The sequence below is a fragment of the Carettochelys insculpta genome, chromosome 4, assembly GCF_033958435.1.
Source record: "Carettochelys insculpta isolate YL-2023 chromosome 4, ASM3395843v1, whole genome shotgun sequence".
In the NCBI taxonomy this organism is placed as follows: domain Eukaryota; kingdom Metazoa; phylum Chordata; order Testudines; family Carettochelyidae; genus Carettochelys; species Carettochelys insculpta.
In genome coordinates this window covers 112,550,045-112,570,428 of record NC_134140.1, presented here as the reverse complement: position 1 = coordinate 112,570,428, position 20,384 = coordinate 112,550,045, and the positions used below count along the sequence as shown (strand labels likewise).

Genomic DNA, 20,384 nt, shown 5'->3' with positions numbered 1-20,384 from the left:
AAAGTGCTCTGAAAACATCCACTCAATATGCAGCAGCAGTCAAAAAGCAAACATAATGTTGGGGATCATTAAGAAAGGGCTAGATAAAAAGAAAAAATATAATATTGTTTCTATGTAAATCCATCATATTCTCACATCTTGAACACTGTTTGCAGACGTGGTTGCCCCAAAAAAGGTATATTGCAATTGGAAAAGATTCAAAAAAGAGTAACAAAAATATTAAGCGGACAGAATAGCTTTCATGTGAGAAGAGATTAATAAGACTGTCTGAGGTAATATGATAGAGCTATATAAAACCATGACTCATGTAGAGAAAGTAAAAAAGAAAGTGTTACTCACTCCTCATAACACAAGATCTAGGGGTCACCAAAATGCGATTGATAGGCAGCAGATTTAAACAAACCCAGGAGGTATTTTTTCACATAGTACACGGTCAACCTGTGAAAATCTTTGCGAGAGGATGTTGTGAAGGCCAAGACTATAAAAGAGCTCAAAAAAGAACTAGATATGTTCACATACGATAGCTCCATCAATGCTACTTGCTGGGGTGGGTGTCCCTAACCTTTGTTTGCCAGAATCTGGAAAGGGCTGATGGGATGGATCTCTTGATGAGTCCCTGTTCTGTTCATTCCCTCTGGAACACCTGGCATTGGCCACTGTCAGAGGACAGGGTACTGAGCTAAATGGACCTTTCATCTGATCCAGTGTTGGACCTTCTTATGTTAAGCTGCAGCATGGCGCGCTGTATCACTTTCTTTTGCTCTAACTGCTGCTTTCCAGTGCATTTTAGGCCAGAGAATATCATGAGATGTCAAGTTGTTCCTTGCTTTCATTGTACGATGGGGCTTTTTTTCCCTGTCAGGAAGAATGATTTGTATAGTTGGGTGTTTGTCTGACTGGTTTTGTATCCTGATTGATTAAATCTCATGTTTCTGTAGTGCAAATGAGTTCACCTGGGGCTAAATGTAAAGAAAGATTTCTTAATGGATTAGTTAACTCAATGAAATCGTGAGAAGCACGTGTAGCAACAATGGATTTGGGGGATTTACTGGAACTAACATTTAAAAGATGTAATAACTGATTAGCTGTATTTATCAGCAGATTATGAAAGAATCTAGTGAGAGATGTAAATTGTATCATAGGTAAAAGAAAGCCCATATAAACTTTCTCTTTGATCAATTTTTTGTAATTTATACAATTTCTCTGGCACCACCTACTAGAACCAGAAAATAAAAAAGATGTGCAAAACTAGCAGATGGCATGCTACACAAATCTACACCATTGGCTGTAAGCACTCAGTTTACCATAATCCGTATCCTGCAAAAACATACACATGTGCTTATCTTTTTTTCTTATGTAGTTCAATGGGCCTAAGAAGGTGGGTCTGCCACTCAGTTCGTCCACTATAAAATGGGAACAGTAGGTGTGTTGTAAGGTTAAATGGGCTGATTGTCAACACTAAGATAATTACAGTAATGGAGGTTGTTGTTAAGTGCCTAAGATGGATACTGTTTTTTGAGCCAGTGTAGAATACTTTCTTATGAACAGAGAATTAATTCCATGCCAAGTGTCTCTCTATAAAGCCTTCGCCAAAGGCTGTTGGGATGAAAACACAAGGTTGTAAGGAAAATTGTGATCTGTGTAATATTTCAGTCTTTTAGATGCACTTTACATTCAGCAAAACAGTGTATTTTCGTAATCCTAAACACATACAATTTCCATGAACTTCTTAACATGCATCACTTTCTACTAAGAATGCAATCTACTGAATGGAATTTAACCTACTTAGTACAAAAGGCCAAAATGAAATATTTATTTTCTGAAAAAATGGGAAGAAGTGCTTCCATTAAACTTTTTTCTCATTACTTTTTTTTTTCACTCCTGCAACTTGTATGTTGAAGTTTAATTTATTTTTGTTGTATTTAATTTAGAAAAAAGTTAGTGAATAAAATTGATAAGACACTATTATATGGCGATGGAATGAATGGAAACATACATGCTGTATTCAGAATAGTTTATGTTCATGTGTCAAAGTGACATAAAATGCTTATTTAAATTAACGATAATGTTCTGTTTTTGAAAATGTTTATTGCGCTATTTTTTTTAAACAGATCTTCAATTATGTTGGGCCTGCAAAAGTAATTGTCCAGTTAGTCACTAATGGAAAATCGGTCCACCTGCATGCCCACAGCTTGGTGGGTAAATATTGTGAGGATGGAGTATGTACAGTTAATGCAGGACCTAAAGATATGGTGGTTGGGTGAGTATACTGATATACCTGACAAAGCTAATGAGCAAAGAATTAAATATAAGAATCGTACTGTGAGACAAAAATTGTCTTTGCTTTCTGCTCTGTATTTTGCTCATATCTTAAAATGGAAAAATAAATGTGGTCTCAGTTTATCCCGAGTTAGAAGACACTAATGTGTAGGAAGTAGACGATATATTTTGAAATTACTAGGATTTTGAAAAGTTAAAGAAATTTAAGCAAATAATTCTAATATGATTTTGTAGAGCTGCAAACAGGCACCTGCCATGTGCAGCCCTGATTTGTATTACAAGCTTACTCAAAAATATATTTAGAAATGGTCAAAAATGGGGATGGCAAAACTGTAAGTTTTTTTTCCTGACCTTTGTTTCAGTTTTCACCAGTGTTCCATATTCATTGAAATGTGCCATTCACCTGTTTGTAGGAATACATCAGAGCTGAAAACAAATGAAGAAAATAGAAGCTGGTAAAATGGAAATTATAAAAAGTATAAACATAAGAACATTAAATAACTAGAACCGTTTAATCAACAAAGATTATGCTAAAATAACAATTTGTTCTTTGTTTAAAAGAGAGTATTGTTGTTTATATTGGTGTAAGATACTCAGGCTTATACCAGATTTCAGATGTGGATCAGGTTTCAAGCTAGCTCTTAGCTGTGAGTTTTACTCTCATGACCTCCTGATGCCTTTCTTGGTGAAGATGTTGAAGTCTGAAAAGTAGAGAGAGAGCAAGACTTCTTGTGAATACTGTAACTTTCAGATGTTTAAGTACAAGGTGCTAATTTGAATTTAGAAGTTTTTAGGGTTTTTTTTATCTGAAATAATCCTTTGGTATATTTCCTATTGAACTCACACTGTTGTTTTTCTGTCCTCAGCTGACCCATACAAAAATTTGAAATACCAACTTCATTCGATGCTAGTTTCGGAACTAATTGATTATTTTTAAACATGTCAAAAACTCTTCTCAAACATAGCTCTTATATTTTTGAAAAGTTGAGTCAAGCTGGTGTCTGCAGTGTCTCTCTAGATGCCTAATAAAAACAATTTATACATAGGAAATCATTGCATTGCTTTTAGGCTTCAAATGTTGTTTCCTGCGTTACTTCCACAACATAAATGCATGCACAAAATCCATAACTTCTCACACAGAGGGTACTCTTGTAATGATGGTAGCAGAGAGAGTGAGTGAGTGAGTGTGGGCATCTTTTGCATAAAGAACTAACAAAATAATTCTCTTGATTGTGTTGTGTAGGTTTCCAAACTTAGGGATACTTCATGTCACAAAAAAGAAAGTGTTTGAAACTCTGGAAGCACGAATGGTAGACGCCTGTAAAAAGGGATACAATCCTGGACTGCTAGTGCACCCTGAACTCAGCTATATACAAGCAGAAGGTGGTGGAGAGAGACAGCTAACAGGTAGGTAGGGTATTACCTATTTGATTTTTATGGATCTTGAGACCATGTGTCATGGATAATATATTTTGCTTCAAGGAAACAAAAAGTCTCAGCGAGGATGATGACTGAGGCTTGGTCTACACTAGACCTTACAGTCAACTTCAGATACGCAATTCTAGCTATGGCAATTGAGTAGCTAGAATTGACGTATTTGCTGTTGACTTTAAAGTCTGCCCTCACTGAGGTTGGTCAACAGGAGCATTTCTCTCATTGACCTCCCTTACTCCTCGTGAGAGCGGGACCTCAGAGAGATTGATTTCATGCGTATTTACCAGAGAGTGACCCTTCAACCCCATAAGTATAGACATACCCTAAGCAGTCTGCCACCAGCTGTGTCTTGAGAGGTCGTTTGCTTTGGAAATCTCTATTTTCATCATGCATGCAGAATCAAACAACACTCTCTCCTCGCTTTCCACGCCATTTACAGCTGTAGGTGAGTCCCACCCAACATTGCTGACATGTTCATCCCGTTTAGTAGACTGTGAAACTGAGGCTATGTCTACACTACCAGATAATTTTGATTTTATTAAATTCAGTTTTATAATGCTGGGTTTTATAAATTCGATTTTGAGTATCCTCACTTCTCACAAAGTCCACGCAAAGTCAATTTAGTGCTACCACACTAGAGTGGCCAAACATTGACTGTTGCAGCAGTACATTCTGGGAACCTATCCCACAGTTCCCTCAGCCCTGCATTCTGCACCCTCCCCTGGGCCCTGCTGCACCCCCACCACTGGAAGCACTCACCCTGCTGCCTGGTTGCTGGGTCCCCCCAGCCTGGGGGAACTAGGAAACTGACAAGTGCTGCTGTGCCTGGCTCACAGGAGCCAGGAACCAGGTGCAGCAGGGAGCCAGGTGCTGCATTGGTCAGTTTTTGGGCTTGCGCAAGTGGCGGGGAGCTGTGAGCCAGGTGCAGCAGCACTGTCAGTTTGCTGGCTCTCCGCCACTTGCATGAGCCAGGAAACTGACCATGGCTGCTACGCTGGTCAGTTTCTTGGCACCCAGTGGCAAGCATCTGGGAGCAAGATGCAGCAGCACCAGTCAGTCTCTGGCATCTAATGAATTCCATTCAAAGACATGGCTCTTCCACACTAGCCTTCATTCAAACTGTTAAATTTGAACTTGACACTAAACCCACCCAGTAGTGCTCCCTAAATCGAGCTAATGGTATTTACAGTGAAAGCAATCACTTAATACAATTGAGCTAACTACCTTAAATTCAAATTTATCTCATAATGTAAACATAGACTGAGTCATTTTTGTATTATTGTGGAGAGCTTATTGTCTGCTTTAGGATAGGTCTACACAGCAAAGTTATTTCGAAATAACAGCCATTATTTCCAAATAATTATCCTAGTGTCTACACAATGCATCCACTATTTCCAAATAATTTCAGAATAGTGGTTGGCTTCTTTTGAATTTGGTAGACCTCATTCTACAAGGAATAACACCTATTTGGAAGCAGCTATTTCGAAATAGGTACAGTTAAGACAGGGAATAGAGCCTATTTCAAAATAAGCAAATGTGCCTGTAAATGGCTCCATTTCCGAATACTCTGTACGTGTATAGATGCTGTATTTCAAAATGGCTAAGTGCTATTTTGAAATGCATTTTTGGGTGTAGCAGCGTTATTTCAAAATAACCTCTTCTGGAATAGGTTATTTAGAAATAAAGCTGCTGTGTAGATCTACCCTTAGTTTTGTAGGCAGAATGGAGCTCTCACTGAGGAAGATCATCCCTCCAATTCCTGCTTTACAGTTGTACCTGCAAAACCTGGGGCTAGCATTCTCCCACAGAGGTAATGAAGGATCAAAGGGTCAATCCAGCACTGACTACAGCACAGCCAAAAGTTAGAGAGCACTTTCTTATTTTACTGCTGGCTAGTGCCAGCTTCCAAGTGTGGTCTCTGCTTATATAACTGCACTATCTTATCACTGTCCTCCATAGTCATATTTCTGTCCATTGTAAGCTTCACAGTGAGGCCTGGAACTGTGCCTTTGATTTTATGTTTGCAATGTGCCTGGCACAATTTTGGGTGCAGTATAAAAAATAATATACAGGCAACCATCGTATGTCACTCTACTTATTAAGAGTGTAGTATGCAGTGACTTACCCCTTTATAACGTTCGAAATAAAAATAAGGATTGAAGATCGTGGGTTTTTTTAAATAACAATAAGCAACTTTTATCAGTGGTTTTGGAGGTAGAATTATTTTTTCCTCTACTGTGTCAGTTTGTCTCAGTTATTGATTGGTTCCAGAGCGGGAAAGAGAAATCATCCGTCAGGCAGCACTTCAGCAGACAAAAGAGATGGACCTTAGCGTGGTGCGGCTCATGTTCACGGCCTTCCTTCCTGATAGCACTGGCAGCTTCACAAGAAGGCTTGAGCCTGTCATATCAGATGCAATATATGACAGCAGTAAGTGCATTTGGCTTTCATGTTCTTTTTTTTTTACCAGGCGCAGGTCTTATTTTTCCTCTCTAGGAGCATAGGTCATAGGAATTGTTACACTGGATCCAACCTGAGGTCCAGTTAGTCCCTGTCCTGTCTGACAGTGGCCAGTGCCAGATGCATCAGAGGAAGAAGTAAGAACCCAACCTCAAGCTGAGGTGGGACAATCTGTCCTTCACGTTGTGTCATCCCGATCTCTAATAGTAGGACTGCAGCGTGAGCCCTGAAGCATGTGGCTTAATGTCTTGTAATGGGGTCTTTGTGGGCTGATAGGCCTAACAGTTAGTGTCCACTCGTGTGGTAAGGGAACCTAGAATCATCCACTCCACTGGACTGCACCCTTGGGCCCTAGGAAGGTCGGAAGCATTTGGCCTCTTGGAGGAGCTGTCTGAGTGACCTTCCCTCAGATTCCGACTTCTCAGCTTCCTTCCCTCAGCTCTGACCCCAGATGAGGAGGAAAGAAAAAGGAAAAGTGAAGTGGAAATGCCAGCTCCAGCTGAGCTCTGCATGCTGTTCTATTCCTGCAAGGAGGCTTCTCTAGCCTCTTTTGTCAAGGAAGGTCTGCACTCCTCCTCAGCATGCCCCTTCTGAGAAGAGTTACTCCCTTGTCATCCCTGTCTCTAGTTGGTACATGTTTCACAGGGTTGGAGGGAGAGGGGCTCTCTCATCCCACTACAATCCTTTAACCCCTTCCGCAGTGTGGAGTTTCTATAACTCCTCTCACATCCCTTCCAAAAACTTTACTGTTATGGCAACCTTTGTTGTTCATACAAATGTCTAGTTCCTTTCTGAGTCCTGGTAAACCGGGGATCATGGTGACTTCCTATGGCAAAAAATTCCACAATCTAATTGGACATTCTGTGAAAAAAGTATTTTCTTGCAGCACTTCTGAACTGGCCATTTTAAAATTTAATTGAATGTCCCCTTGTCCTTGTGTTATGAGACAGGTAGAACAGAAGTTCTTGATCTCTCATCTCTAGACCATTCATTATATATGTACTTCCATCATGTCCCCTCTGCTCATCTCCTTACTTAGGTAAACCCCTTCTCATTCTGCAATTCCCCTGTGTGCTGCTGCTCATTACCAATTTCACAATATTTATGTAATAACCCGACAAAGTATATACTTGTTTTGCAGTACATTACTTGTATTTTATGGAAGAATAAAAGCCCTTTATCTGGATGGTGATGTAACCTACCAAAAGATTCCTTTGAGAAATATTGTTGATTTATTTTGTTATTCATTATGGCCTTTTCTACATGGGCAGCTTCTATTGCCAGAAGAGCCCTTTTGTTGACAAAACTCACCGAGCGTCTACACGGCTAAAGTGCTCTTTCAAGATTTTTTTGACAAAACTCAGCTGTTCAGTCGGCAGCATTATCCCTGTTCCTGATCTGGAATATTGCCTCTGTTGACAGTGTTTTGTCACACAGAGTGCCCATGTAGATAGTTCTGTTTACAGAGAGGGCTTCCAGTTCACCAGAGCTTCCAGACAGCTGTTCTTTCAAGAGAGGACAGGGCAGTGTGGTGCTCTCTGTCAACAAAGCAGATGGCTCTTCAATCTGCCTTTAGGAGCAGACACAATCTGTCGACAGAGATACTGCTGAGGTTTCTGTGTCGACAGAGGCTGCCCATGTAAACATGGCCTATAATCCAAATAGGCTTTTATTATGGTAACACTCTCCTGTATATTGATACAGCAAGCAGAAGAGGGAAGTTACAGTGCCAATAGAGGTATAGTGTATGACAAGCCACACTGAAAGGAAGTTGATGTTTTTAAGTCTGAGCATCAAAGAGTACCTTTCCTTTGTGGGGACGGTGAAGGAAATAGATCCACCTATCTCTCTCACTGTCTAGATTTTCATGCTGCTGCCCTGACTAGAGGATCGGCAACCACCAGTTGAATTAATTCATTTCAAAAGATATAGGAACATTTTTCGTTTTAATTTGTTTTTGACTGAATCTACTACTGTTGAGTGATGCCACTGAAGTCCTCTGTGGTATAGGTGCAGCATGTGACAGTGCAAGCTTCTGCCTGCTGTTGTATCTGAAAGTATTTTTTGTCATTTTTGGGAGACAATATATTTTGTGAGAGGATAGGTCTGGGTCCAGAACCCATTTATACTTGACCTGTCTGCTGAGACTGTGAGTAGTTGCTGGTTTTGGTGATGGGCCCAAGTCCACTGTGAGCTGGACAGGACTAACAAACTCTCTTTAGGTAGGCCACAGAGAAGTGAAGAAACAGGAGATTTAAATATATATACCTGTGTACACACGTGCCTTATCAAGCAGTTAGATGGTCAAAGGAGGAGGGTCTGCCTAGTGTTACACTTAGAGATTTCAGGAGAGAAATTGTGATGCAATTCTCATACAGAATTTTTCTTTTTACCTGATTAGTAACAATGCAGAGTCTTGGATCCTGTTTCACCACTGCATTACTTGACTGGTATGGTATTCAGGCAGGGCTCACGGAGAAGTGAATAGACTCTTATTTGGTAGTAAATAGCCAGGCAGAATTCATGCTCAAGGCAATGGGAGTTTTGCCTACATAAGGAGTACAATATCAAGCTCTTCTGATTTTTCCATCTGTGGTTCATCCTTCACTTTCTTTCACATGTTAAGGAGTCCAGATACTACAATGTGATTCCTGTTTGAGGTTTGTCTTTTATCCCATTTCTGTGCTTTCTTGTTAGCAGGGCTTAGCAGAATACAACTTTTTCTAAGTTTGGAGGGTTTTATCCATTTTTATTTTTAAGATTATCTTTTCTGTTTTTAACTACTTTTTGTGTTTACAGCTGAAATCATAGGTTTGGGTATGGAACTAGGGCAGGGCCTGTCTGTGAGGATGAGGGGCAAAAGAGACCATGATGCAAGGTGTGGGAGAAGGCTGTGGTCCTCCTGGCCCAGGGAAGCAGAGACCTCCCTGGCCAGGAATACAAGGAGGATGAGCTCTTGATTGCAGGGTGTTGCTGAAATTTTGCTGCCAGGGGACATCTGCCACACTCCTGACTGATGAGCTAATAGAGCTGTTACAGCAGAGCTGGAGGGGGTTCCAGTCCCTGTAGGCACACTCACCATTGAAAAAAAAATATTGGATGGCGTTGATTTCAGTGTATCAGCCAAAATTAATATTTACTGACAGTCACACATTAAAACCAAAGCATGACACATATTTTTAGCCTAGAACTGTTAGTAGGGTCAATACTGCTGTCAGCACAATGACATCTTCTTTCAACTCATCCCTTTTGACAGAAGCCCCCAATGCATCCAATTTAAAGATTGTAAGAATGGACAGAACGTCAGGGTGTGTGACAGGAGGAGAGGAGATTTACCTTCTGTGTGACAAGGTTCAGAAAGGTAAGATCCCCAAAGGTTGCAAAGTAGCTTGGCTATGTTTATCATGTGCTGTATGCTTAAGGTCTACAGTAGTGGCCTAACATTCAAAGAAACTATGCCACCACTGCTCCTGTTAATTTCAGCAGGATCTGTGAGTTCTCAGCATTGCTGAAAATCAGGCAAGCAGTCATTAGGCCTCCTGGTGTGAAACAGCATTCCCGCAAGTAAATGGGATCTGTATGGGGAACAGCCTGGAAAGGCTGGGGAAAGACGCTCATGAGCCCTTTTCCTTCTCCCGCAATGAGCAGAAAGTAACCAAGACACTGCCCCTGCCCCTCTGAAGTTTCCCTTCTAGCTCCCAGGTTCCCTGGGTTTGTAAACACTGGATATGTGCCATCATGGACCCATGACTGTATCCCTGTGGTGCCCCCAACCCCTTGTATAATGTGTAGCATAGTGGAATTTGTAGGTGCTCAACACTGCCAATAATCAGCCCTATTTATGTAGACTTACTACTGGGTAAGGCTTGTGTAATGTGTGGCACCCTGTGAACTCATAGTAGTAAACAGTATTCCTGGAATGAAGTGTTTGCATCATCAGGCTCCAAATATGGATTTGGGTGCCTAATGTAAAATGCTCACATTTGAACATATTGACTTTGTATACAATACTCAGATTTCCTGTTCATAGATGGAAGTAAACAGAAAGGAAGAGGGGGCTTGGAGGCCTGGAGAGCTTTAATCTGTAGATTAAAGCAAGGATCCACAGATCTATTTTATCTCTGCAACAGCATGCATGGTTCTCAGTCTGATTGTAGAGCAGAAATGTTAAATGATTCAGGGATTTTCTGTTACTCCATGCTGCAGCAGAGAAGGGTGTGGGTGAAGACCACCTCTCGTGTAGTTCTGTAGGGCAGAGAGAAACTGGTGGAGTTTGAGGAAATATTTTTTTTCTCCTTACCACTATCAATCCATGGCCTTTCCAGGAGATTAAGTAAAATGTAGTTTTTAAAGAAGTCTGAATAAATGGAAATTCCAAAGAGGGGTTTCCCCATAGACTAAGCAGGGTTTCCCCAGCTGACCCTGTCACTCTCTGAAATCCCTGCACCTTTGGAAACTTGCATGCACACAGCAGGAGGGCTGGAGCATTTCTAACTCTAAGTGTTGCCAGATTAGCGATCAGGTGAAAGCAGCCCAGAAACCAAAACCCCTTTCCATTGCTTAGGAGATGAAAAAACTTCCTTGCCGTTACTCAAAGATAGAAAGTGGGCTTTTCACACCTACTCCCCAAGACGCTGAGGATCTGTTTTCCCCACTTTTCCAAAGAGGTGTATGCAGAGGGTTGCCAGCCCAACAGAAATGTCGCTGCCCCTCGCACTGCTCTGTGAAGGGAGAGGAGATGTATTGCGGGAGAGCACTTAGCTCGGAACTGCCTTTGGAAGCAGCTGCTGTCACACTTAGCAGTAGGTGAAGAATGGCTTTTTGCCAGCAGTAAGTAGAACTTGAACCTGAACTGTTCAAGTTTCATTCAGATTTCAGAACTCAAGACTACTGGGAAGGGAGGCCTGTATTTCCCACCACATGTCCTCCTGTCCATATAGTCATTCTGTACTGAGCTACTGCATTAATTCTCTTTAACTATAGAACAGGAAGAAGCACTGAGCCTGATGCACCACTCACACAGGGGTGAACCAAGAGTAACTCCACTGAAGTCACAAGAATTTACATTCGTGTCAAACTGGTGGAAATAAAATCAGGATTGGACCCCAAATGATAAAAATCTTCCTTAAAATGTATTTGAGGAGGATAAAATTCTTGCTGTTTGTTTTAATAAAGTCTTCTCAATGTAACACATTACCACAGAAACAAATACTAGGTGAAATTCAGCATTAGAGAGAATTATTTTCCTTCCCCAAAAATATTTTATTGTTGTTTATAGTACACTATTATGAATTAGCTCTGGGAAAATTATAAGATCCCCCTATTCTTTTTTATTAAAAATTGATTTAACCAAAAGCTTAAAAAAATGCAAAAGAATTAACTCTCTCACACTGTTTGCAGATGATATTCAGATTCGTTTTTATGAAGAGGATGAAAATGGTGGCGTGTGGGAAGGATTTGGAGATTTTTCTCCTACTGATGTACATAGGCAGGTAAGTGACCAAATAGGTGTCATTTCCTAATGGCTTTTAATTCTTTCTCAAGGCCCCATTTGAACCAATGATTTAGTAGTGCAAGGCTCCATATCCCAATACTAATCTTCACACTCATCGTCTTATGTTACTTCATAAAAATGAATATGGCCTTGATTTATGTTAAACTCTTAACACATGGTGCTGATGTGAGTTAGAAACACGCTAGAGGGAACCTCTTTAATCTGGAACACTCTCGTCCGGCAACAACTGTAATCTGGCATGATATTTTGTTGGCCACTTATCATGGTGGGTGTGGCCAAGTTTCCTGAGGTCCCATAAAGTTTGTTTATAGCCATCAGTCATGGCTCTCAGTGTTCTGTGCTGTTGTTTAGCTGTAATTTTCTCCTAAGTCTGTGTCTGCATGACAGCCTAACCTCAAAATAGGCAATTTCAGCATGTGACTCTGTCTAAACAGCTCCACAAACTGAAATAAAACGCTATTTTGAGGCAGGTAGGCTGGAATAGTGTGCCAATTATTTTGAAAACTGTCTCAAGACAATGGGCACGTTTCTTAGACGCGGGCAGATATTTTGGGATACTGCCATACCCTGAAATAGTGCCCACCATGTAGACATAGCTTAAAAGTCTTCTAAGAGGCAGTAGGAGTGTTGGTAATGCTGCTAGATAATACTGACCTCCCATGGGCTACGTCTACACGTGAAGCCTACATCGAAATAGCTTATTTCGATGTAGCAACATTGAAATAGGCTATTTCGATGAATAACGTCTACACGTCCTCCAGGGCTGGCAACGTCGATGTTCAACTTCGACGTTGTGCGGCACCACATCGAAATAGGCGCTGCGAGGGAATGTCTACATGCCAAAGTAGCACACATCGAAATAAGGGTGCCAGGCACAGCTGCAGACAGGGTCACAAGGCGGACTCAACAGCAAGCTGCTCCCTTAAAGGGCCCCTCCCAGACACAGTTGCACTAAACAACACAAAATACACAGAGCTGACAACTGGTTGCAGACCCTGTGCCTGCAGCATGCATCCCCAGCTGCAGCAGCAGCAGCCAGAAGCCCTGGGCTAAGGGCTGCTGCCCACGGTGACCATAGAGCCCCGCAGGGGCTCGAGAGAGAGCATCTCTCAACCCCTCAGCTGATGGTCGCCATGGCGGACCCCGCTATTTCGAAGTTGCAGGACGCGCAATGACTACACGGTCCCTACTTCGACGTTGAACGTCGAAGTAGGGCGCTATTCCTATCCCCTCATGGGGTTAGCGACTTCGACATCTCGCCGCCTAACGTCGAAGTTAACTTCGAAATAGCGCCCGGCGCGTGTAGCCGTGACGGGCGCTATTTCGAAGTTAGTGCCGCTACTTCGAAGTAGCGTGCACGTGTAGACACGGCTATGGTGTGGCAAATTCTCTCCTTTGGCACCAATCAGATTCTGAGGGTACTGGCCTAGAGAGGTTCAACCGGTAATGGTAAGAGAGATGAAAGCCACACCTATGGAAAAACTGTGCAGAGTAAAATGTCTCCAGAGTGCCTACTAATACTAAGGATACCACGGAGCAGATGAAGCAAGACAGAAAAATTCAATCGCTACCTACCTCCCTCATAGAACTGGAAGTCACCTTGAGAGATCATTGAGTCCAGTCTCCTGCCCTTGGCAGCACCAAGTACCATCCCTGACAGTTTTTTTTTTTAAACTATTTGCTCCAGACCCCTAAATGGTCTCCTCAAGGATTGAGCTCACAACACTGTGTTTACAGGGCCACTGCTCAAACCACTAAATTATCCCTCCCCCATCTATTTTTGATTCATGGATCATGTACAGTTCAATGTTTTTAAAAGGAACTTAAATTGTAATTAGTTCCAAAGTAGAAATGAAAAAGAAAAAGGGAATTTATAGTTGTGGTAGGCTTCCTCTAAGTAATATTATCTTGTCAGCTCTATCTAAAATCCCCCAAAATATAAAAAATTAGATGTAAAGCAATATCTTATTTCAGAACATTCTATTCCTGACAACCTGCTAATTAATGTTTTTCACAGTTTGCTATTGTATTCAAAACCCCAAAGTACAGAGACGTTAATATCACAAAACCAGCATCCGTGTTTGTCCAACTACGGCGGAAATCTGATCTGGAAACAAGTGAGCCAAAGCCATTTCTGTACTACCCAGAAATCAAAGGTAATTCATTCAACCTGTTCCATGCATTACAAAGGCAAAATACTCTGTTTGTGACACAGCAGAGTCTTTATGTTAGCACTGATAATAAATAGTAATAAAATATTTGCATTTTGACAAAGCTCAAGAGCACTTATTAGGGTCCCATTCTGAACAGCAACATACTAAGTAGATGTGATACCTTTATCACACTAAGTAGTAGTTTCATTGAAGTTAGTGACTACTCTTGTGCTTCAAAATATATGCATAAGCATTTACAGGTTCAAAGATTTAGTTCATGACAAGAGATAACAGGTGGACAAAACAGAAACATGAAAGGAGAAGGGATTATAAGTGAGTTATTTATCTTTTGGTACAATGAGCAGCGGAATGTGACGTCTGGTGAGAAATTTCTGTGTTTGCAGGTGGATACTTGAATTCAGTTGAACTCTGTTTAGCCTCCAAGAACTTCTTGCCCGAATTCGATAGAAACATTTTACACATCTCTAGAGCTAGCCCACCAATTTTGTGTCAGACTTTTTTTGTGATTTTTAGAGGGGTGAATATAATTGAATAATGATTTCTGTAAACATCTTTTCATAAACTCTGTCCAACATATTCAGGACATGGCATTCAGGGATGGTACTGTGCTAGTTCTGTCGTGAATAGTGCTCACGTGACCTCAGGAATGTGTGCGGATGTGTGCTTGTGCTTGCTTTTTTTTTTGGCTTTGGGCCAGGTGCATTAACTGTCTTTAGAGCTTTCTCTCTTCCTGGGTGTGAGTATATTTGATGCATGTACACTTATCTCCATGCTGTATATGTCTGTAAATTGTGTGTTCGTATATAGACTGTTCATTACATTGATCCATATGTTCATTTTGTAATGAGCTCATGTGGGTAAGATCCATTTCTTCCAATTATTTCCTTCTCACATTTTGCATGTACCTATCAGAAATTATTACGTTGTTTGTTGGGGGGATATTTTATTCTTTCCTTAACAGTGTCACTGGGCTTCCTCTTTGCTCTAATTTCACTGTTTTGATAGCTCCTCTTTTCATGACTGTTTCATTTTCTGTATGTTTATGTTCAGGGTGTTGGTTTTTTCTCAAGAGCCTTTGGGATTTTTCTGATGGGGTTGGAGGACTCTATTTTACCTTTATTTGTTGTACTTAGTGTAAGACGAGTTCTCTTGCTACTGACCTGCATGACTGTTTTATGCCTTGCTTTAAACTCATTTTAAACTTCTGGCACTAAAGAATTCTTCATTGCAGTTGGGCCCTCGATTCAAAAGTGTCGAGCAATACCATTCCCAAATAAGCCCTTTCTCCCCAAGGGCTAAAATTTTCAAAAGCATGTGAGTGATTTAAGAGCCCAAGTTCCACTTTCAAAAGTGATTTAGACACTTAGATGCATCTGCCATGTCCTGTCCCAATCATCTTTATTTGAGTTTTGGGGCACCAGATACTGTATTCGAGAAGTCACATGGATCCCTATGTGTTACTGTGTCTTTGAGTCTATAGTTTGTTACTTATTTGAATGGGTTCCCAGTTGTTGGAGTAGAAAAATTATCTGTTGTTTGGAGCTGAAAAAGTTTACCCTGCTAACAACACCTCTGATTTCCCTTAAACTGTTGTTGTTTTCTGTCGCCAGCTGGTGATAGACGTGACTCATCCTTTCCTTTTCCTCTTTCTCTTTCATTTCTCTCCCTCACTCCAAAACGCAGATAAAGAAGAAGTTCAGAGGAAACGACAGAAGTTGATGCCTAATTTTTCTGATGGTTATGGTGGAGGCAGCAGTGCCGGAGGCGGAGGGGGTGGAATGTATGGAGGTGGAGGAAGTGGTACTGGCTCAGGTAAAGAGAAAAGACAATTGAGCTGAAATATAAACTTTTAACTTTGTCTTGTGTAGTTTGTTCCTCTAGTCCACGGCCAGGAAGGATTGTTTTCCATGAGGACCACTGATCAACAGAAAAAGAATCAGTCGTGAGCCACACACTCACACCTAGCTTCTGCCCGTGTGTGGCACAAATGAGGACCTAGAGTGCAGGAGGGTTGGAGGGCCTGAGCAGACACAGGGCTGGGGCAGGGGGCTGGGATGTGGCCTCTAGGTGGAGCTTGGATGCAGGAGGGAGTTTTGAGCTGGGGCAGGGTCTGGGAGAGGGTTTGGCTGTGAGAGCAGGCTCAGAGTTGGGCAGGGGGTTCAGGTGGTGTTGCAGGCTCTAGGATGCAGTTGGGATTCTGGGAGGCAATTCCAAGCTTAGGCAGGGAGTTGGGATGGAAGTGCAGGATCTCGGTGAGAGTGGGGGTGCAGGAGGGGACTCAGGATTGGATTTGAGGTGTGGGAGGGAGTGAAGGGTATGGGTTCCCACTGGGTGCTACTTACCTCAGACAGCTTCAAGTTGGCAGCACAGTAGGTCTAAGGCAGGCCACCCTATCCTGTTCCCACATGCTTCCCAGAAGCTGCCACAATATAGCCAGGTGGCTCTGCACACAGCCTCTGCCCACAGGCACTGCCCCTGCAGTTCCCGTTGGCCAGGAAGTAAGGCCGATGTGAACTGAGGGACCAGGCACACACAGACTTGGAGCTTCGCTGATCATACATGCCTGCGCCTCGGGGCTTCATGGATAGTCAGCCAGCTTGACACCCTAACTCCCCTCCTCACGAGGACACGCACTGGCTCACAGTTCCAGGCTTCCAGCACTGAGGCTCAGGGCTTCTGGCCCTCAGCCCAGAGGTTTGCCATGGACCAGATGAAGCTAAGCAGAGGGCCAGATCCAGTCTATGGGCAGCAGTCCGCAACCCCTGGTCTAACGTGGTATCAGAATAAAAATCCATTATAACTACACTAGTGACAAGTATCACTGAGATAGTTGTGTTAGTCGATAGCTGCAAAAGCAATGAGGAGGCTTGTGGCAGAAATGGGTTCTTGCCCACAAAAGCTTATGCCCAAATTGTTAATCTTTAAGGTGCCATGGGACTTCTCATTGTTTCTATATTAATGACAATTATTCTGGAAGCATGCTGAGCCCTCTGTTGAGCAGTAAAAATGGCACGCTGCTTCATACTTTCTGAGAGCTGCAGAGATAGAGGATGCTGCTAGCCAGGCATCTACACTTGCCTCTGACTGTCATAGAGGTGGGAGGTAGGACTTTCATCCGAAACATGTTGTTTTAGTAGGGTAGAAAATCCAAAGACAAATTACCAGGAGTGGCAAATGAAATAGTGCCTTTGTCTGAGCATTTGATTTTCACTCTACTGTTTGTTTTGTATTGAAGAATAATTCCAGTTATTTGTTTTTCCTGGCCGTGGTTTTTAGGGTACGGTTACCCATCCTATGGGTATTCTTCTTATGGAGGCATGCCTTTCCACCCAGGCACGACGAAATCTAATGCTGGGATGAAACATGGTAAGAAACAAAATAGCAGGATTGTAACAATAATTTTTAGTTTACTATATTTGTTTCACTTGTAACGCAGGCAGACCTGGGCTGCCAGCACCAGAGATTGAGCCTGCGATCATAGGGGCTAACGCCCTGTGTGCTCTACCACATGAGCTAAAGGCCAGCTGGCCCTCAGCCAAGCCTGTAAAGCAGAGACTTCACGCACCCTAGTATGAGGTCTCAGTGCCTCTGGGTACTACACACTGATCAGGAATTATTGTTAATGACTACCAAAGTAATGAACATTGGTTGTTCTAAACTGGGCTCAAACAGGATTAAAATGGGTGTGTAAACACTCACATGGACTGACAGTGATCACTAAATGTCAGCAGTACCCAACAAAACCCTTCATTGCTGTCCCAAATACCTCAGTTGCCCCTATGATTAGGGTAGAGAATAATTAGATGGCAAATGCTAACATTTTAATGGTGAACTGTATATGCTATTGACTGGATTTCATGTTTATAAGTATCCAAAACTATTTTCTGTAAGGAATTTAAAACTGGCCAATGGATGGTAGCATCTGTCATTACTGCCCACCAGAAGCCACTTCTTTAACCTCCAGAGTATTTGTTTTCCTGGCAAATGAAAAATTCCAGACTTCATAAAAACTGTATTATGTAACATCACATGATGGACATAGTAACTGGGAACAGATCCACAGTGAGACAATATTTGTACATTGAGCAATCCCTGGGGTAACTGGTGTTAAATAACTGCATGCAGAGAGAGTGCCAGGAAGCATCCTGTTTCTGTGAAGCAAAGTGCCTCTCAGAGGCCCCTAATTGTTCGGGGGGGGGCGGGCAGGAGACACGAGGGGTGATGTGCAGCAGTTCTTTAAAAGACACTGCATAGTCCTTGCCCTTCTGCTCTCTTTCCAGTGTTTGCTCCCGTAGCTATCTCTTCCTTCCCTTATTGTCTGGCTGCCTTAAAGGAGAGCCACAGTCTTACCTCTAGTGAAAAACAAATGTGGCCACCTAAAAAATTAAGTTCAGAGTAAGGACACATGCATTCTTTGTACTCAAACCCAAGGGAAATGACTTTAGACTCAAAAGTCCCAGTGCTTTGGTGAAAACAAGAGATGAGGCCATTTATTTTCAAAATCTGTGGGATAAATTCAAGGGCCAGTTACACCAGTGCTCTGCAACTGGTGTGCCTCAGAGCCATGCACCAAGATTGCCACCTGGCGCTCTGTGCACACGCCCCACCGCTTGGTGAGAGCAGCAGATGGTGGCAGCAGCAGTGTTGGCGGTGGCTCTGGTGAGTTGCGGGCATGGAGTTAGAGTCGGGTGGGGAGGCAGGCTATGGGTGCCTGGCTCTGAGGGAGGAGTGGGGAATTGAATCATAGTGGGGAGCTGGGCGGCCTGGTTGTGGGGGAGTAGAAGGGGATGGAGTTATATATATTGGGTGTGCTGTGAAATCATAATGAGTGCTGAAGTGTGCCACAAGGTGCTAAAGGTTGCTGAACACTGAGTTACACTGTTGTCAACATGGAGTAATCATATTGCCTTTGTCAGAGATACGGCAGGCTTGTAACATTGCATCTGAGAGCCAAATTCATCCCTGCATTGATTGTTCAGGCAACAAGTCTGTTTAATTTTATTCTTTAATATGGGGGCTGGTAAAATGAAAATCTTAAATAACTTCTGTACAAGTTACAGCTCCACACATTTCTCTCTGCATGGTGAACTTGAACACAGTGACTTCGTAGTGTCATCATATATATCATTTTTCCTGTGTCCATGCAGCTGTCTGTCCACGCAAGGTTCTACATTGTTTGGTTCTCCCCACCCCAGGCCCCAGCCCAGACCCCCAAGAGGGCCCGCCCCACACCATGCCAGCCCCTGTCCCACCCTGCATGAGACCCAGCCCAGCTGCCTAACGGAGTCCCCTTTGCACTGTGCCAGCCACAGCCCCTTCCCTGGCCAGCACAAGGCCTGGCCTCAACCCCATCCCCAACGGTCCACCCCACTGCCCTGTGTAAGCCTCACCCCTGCCCAGCCAGCACGGGGCCCAGCCTACACACTTTATATATGTATTGCAACAGCTTTCTTCCTAGAACTTCCTTCTATCCTAACTTTTGCTTGGAAGCAGAGCTGCAACCAGGCCTCTAATGTAATTTTACATGTCCTGATCCAGTGCCAAATGAAGTAACTTGGCATCTCACCATTGAAGGGTCCTCACGGGGCGTTATCAGTTGCACAAAAGAATCACAGCAGCAAAAGGCTAATGCTTTTCATTTCTTTTTTTAAGGAATTTCAAGCACTGTGGCTGAAGACGCAGGGCAAAGCTGCAATAAGCTGCATGATGACAAGCCAGATGTGAAACAGGACAAGAAAGTGGAAAACACAGAGGGGAGTGAGTCCAGAGTGTGTGGTGGTGATAATAAGGAGGAGACTGTTACGTCGTCATGTACAGCTGGAGTAACTGAAGCAGATTGCAGGTTACAGGGTGAGTTTACAAGCTTGTTTATTCAAGGACATTCAAAGGACCAGTCTCTTATGGGAGAAGGCTGTTTTATGGATTGGAAATGTCACAAGTTCTCACTCAGAGTTTCCATCTTTGGAAGGGTTAAAATTTGCTCCTGTTTGCAAATGACAGGAGGTCAGTCTTCTAAACCTGGCACCCTGCCAACATCCACGTATGCCTATGGTATCTGTGTAAAAGCCCTTATGCCTCTGTGCTGCCTCCAACTTATCTGTGATGCCATTGAAGTCAGTAGTGTTACACGAGGTGTAAATCAGAAAAAGTTTCGTCCTTTATAGCTAATAGGCTGCCTTATATGCATGGAAAGGTGATGTTTCCAGGTATGTTACTGTTGCATCATTGTTCCATGGAATTAATTTCTAAATTGCATGCAAAGCATTTTATTAAATGTTCAATTTAATATAAACTTCATCTATTGCCAGATAAATAATAAAATTAAACAATCCAATCAGCACTGCTTCACAGCAAAGACTTCATACCAAAAAAACAAAAACAGAGAAGAAGAAATGGTTGAAGGAAGTATTTTTGTACTAGGATTAGTCCTCTGGAGATTACAAATTTACAGCTTTGCCATGTTAAGATAAGCTTCCTTTTTCTGACAGTCTGATCTGTTGAGGGTTAAAAAGCCAGATTTC

At 42.4% G+C, this 20,384-nt stretch overlaps 1 protein-coding gene across 1 annotated transcript in view; it reads left to right on the top strand.

Moving 5' to 3' along the window:
- Positions 1-20,384, top strand: part of NFKB1 (nuclear factor kappa B subunit 1) — a 97,072-nt gene that overhangs the window by 55,733 nt on the left and 20,955 nt on the right. The window contains exons 6-14 of the mRNA XM_074993503.1: positions 2,112-2,260; positions 3,524-3,687; positions 5,986-6,144; positions 9,431-9,535; positions 11,575-11,666; positions 13,707-13,845; positions 15,547-15,675; positions 17,140-17,229; positions 19,516-19,713. Coding sequence (XP_074849604.1) covers positions 2,112-2,260; positions 3,524-3,687; positions 5,986-6,144; positions 9,431-9,535; positions 11,575-11,666; positions 13,707-13,845; positions 15,547-15,675; positions 17,140-17,229; positions 19,516-19,713 — 1,225 coding nt within the window. The remainder of the gene's footprint in view (positions 1-2,111; positions 2,261-3,523; positions 3,688-5,985; positions 6,145-9,430; positions 9,536-11,574; positions 11,667-13,706; positions 13,846-15,546; positions 15,676-17,139; positions 17,230-19,515; positions 19,714-20,384) is intronic.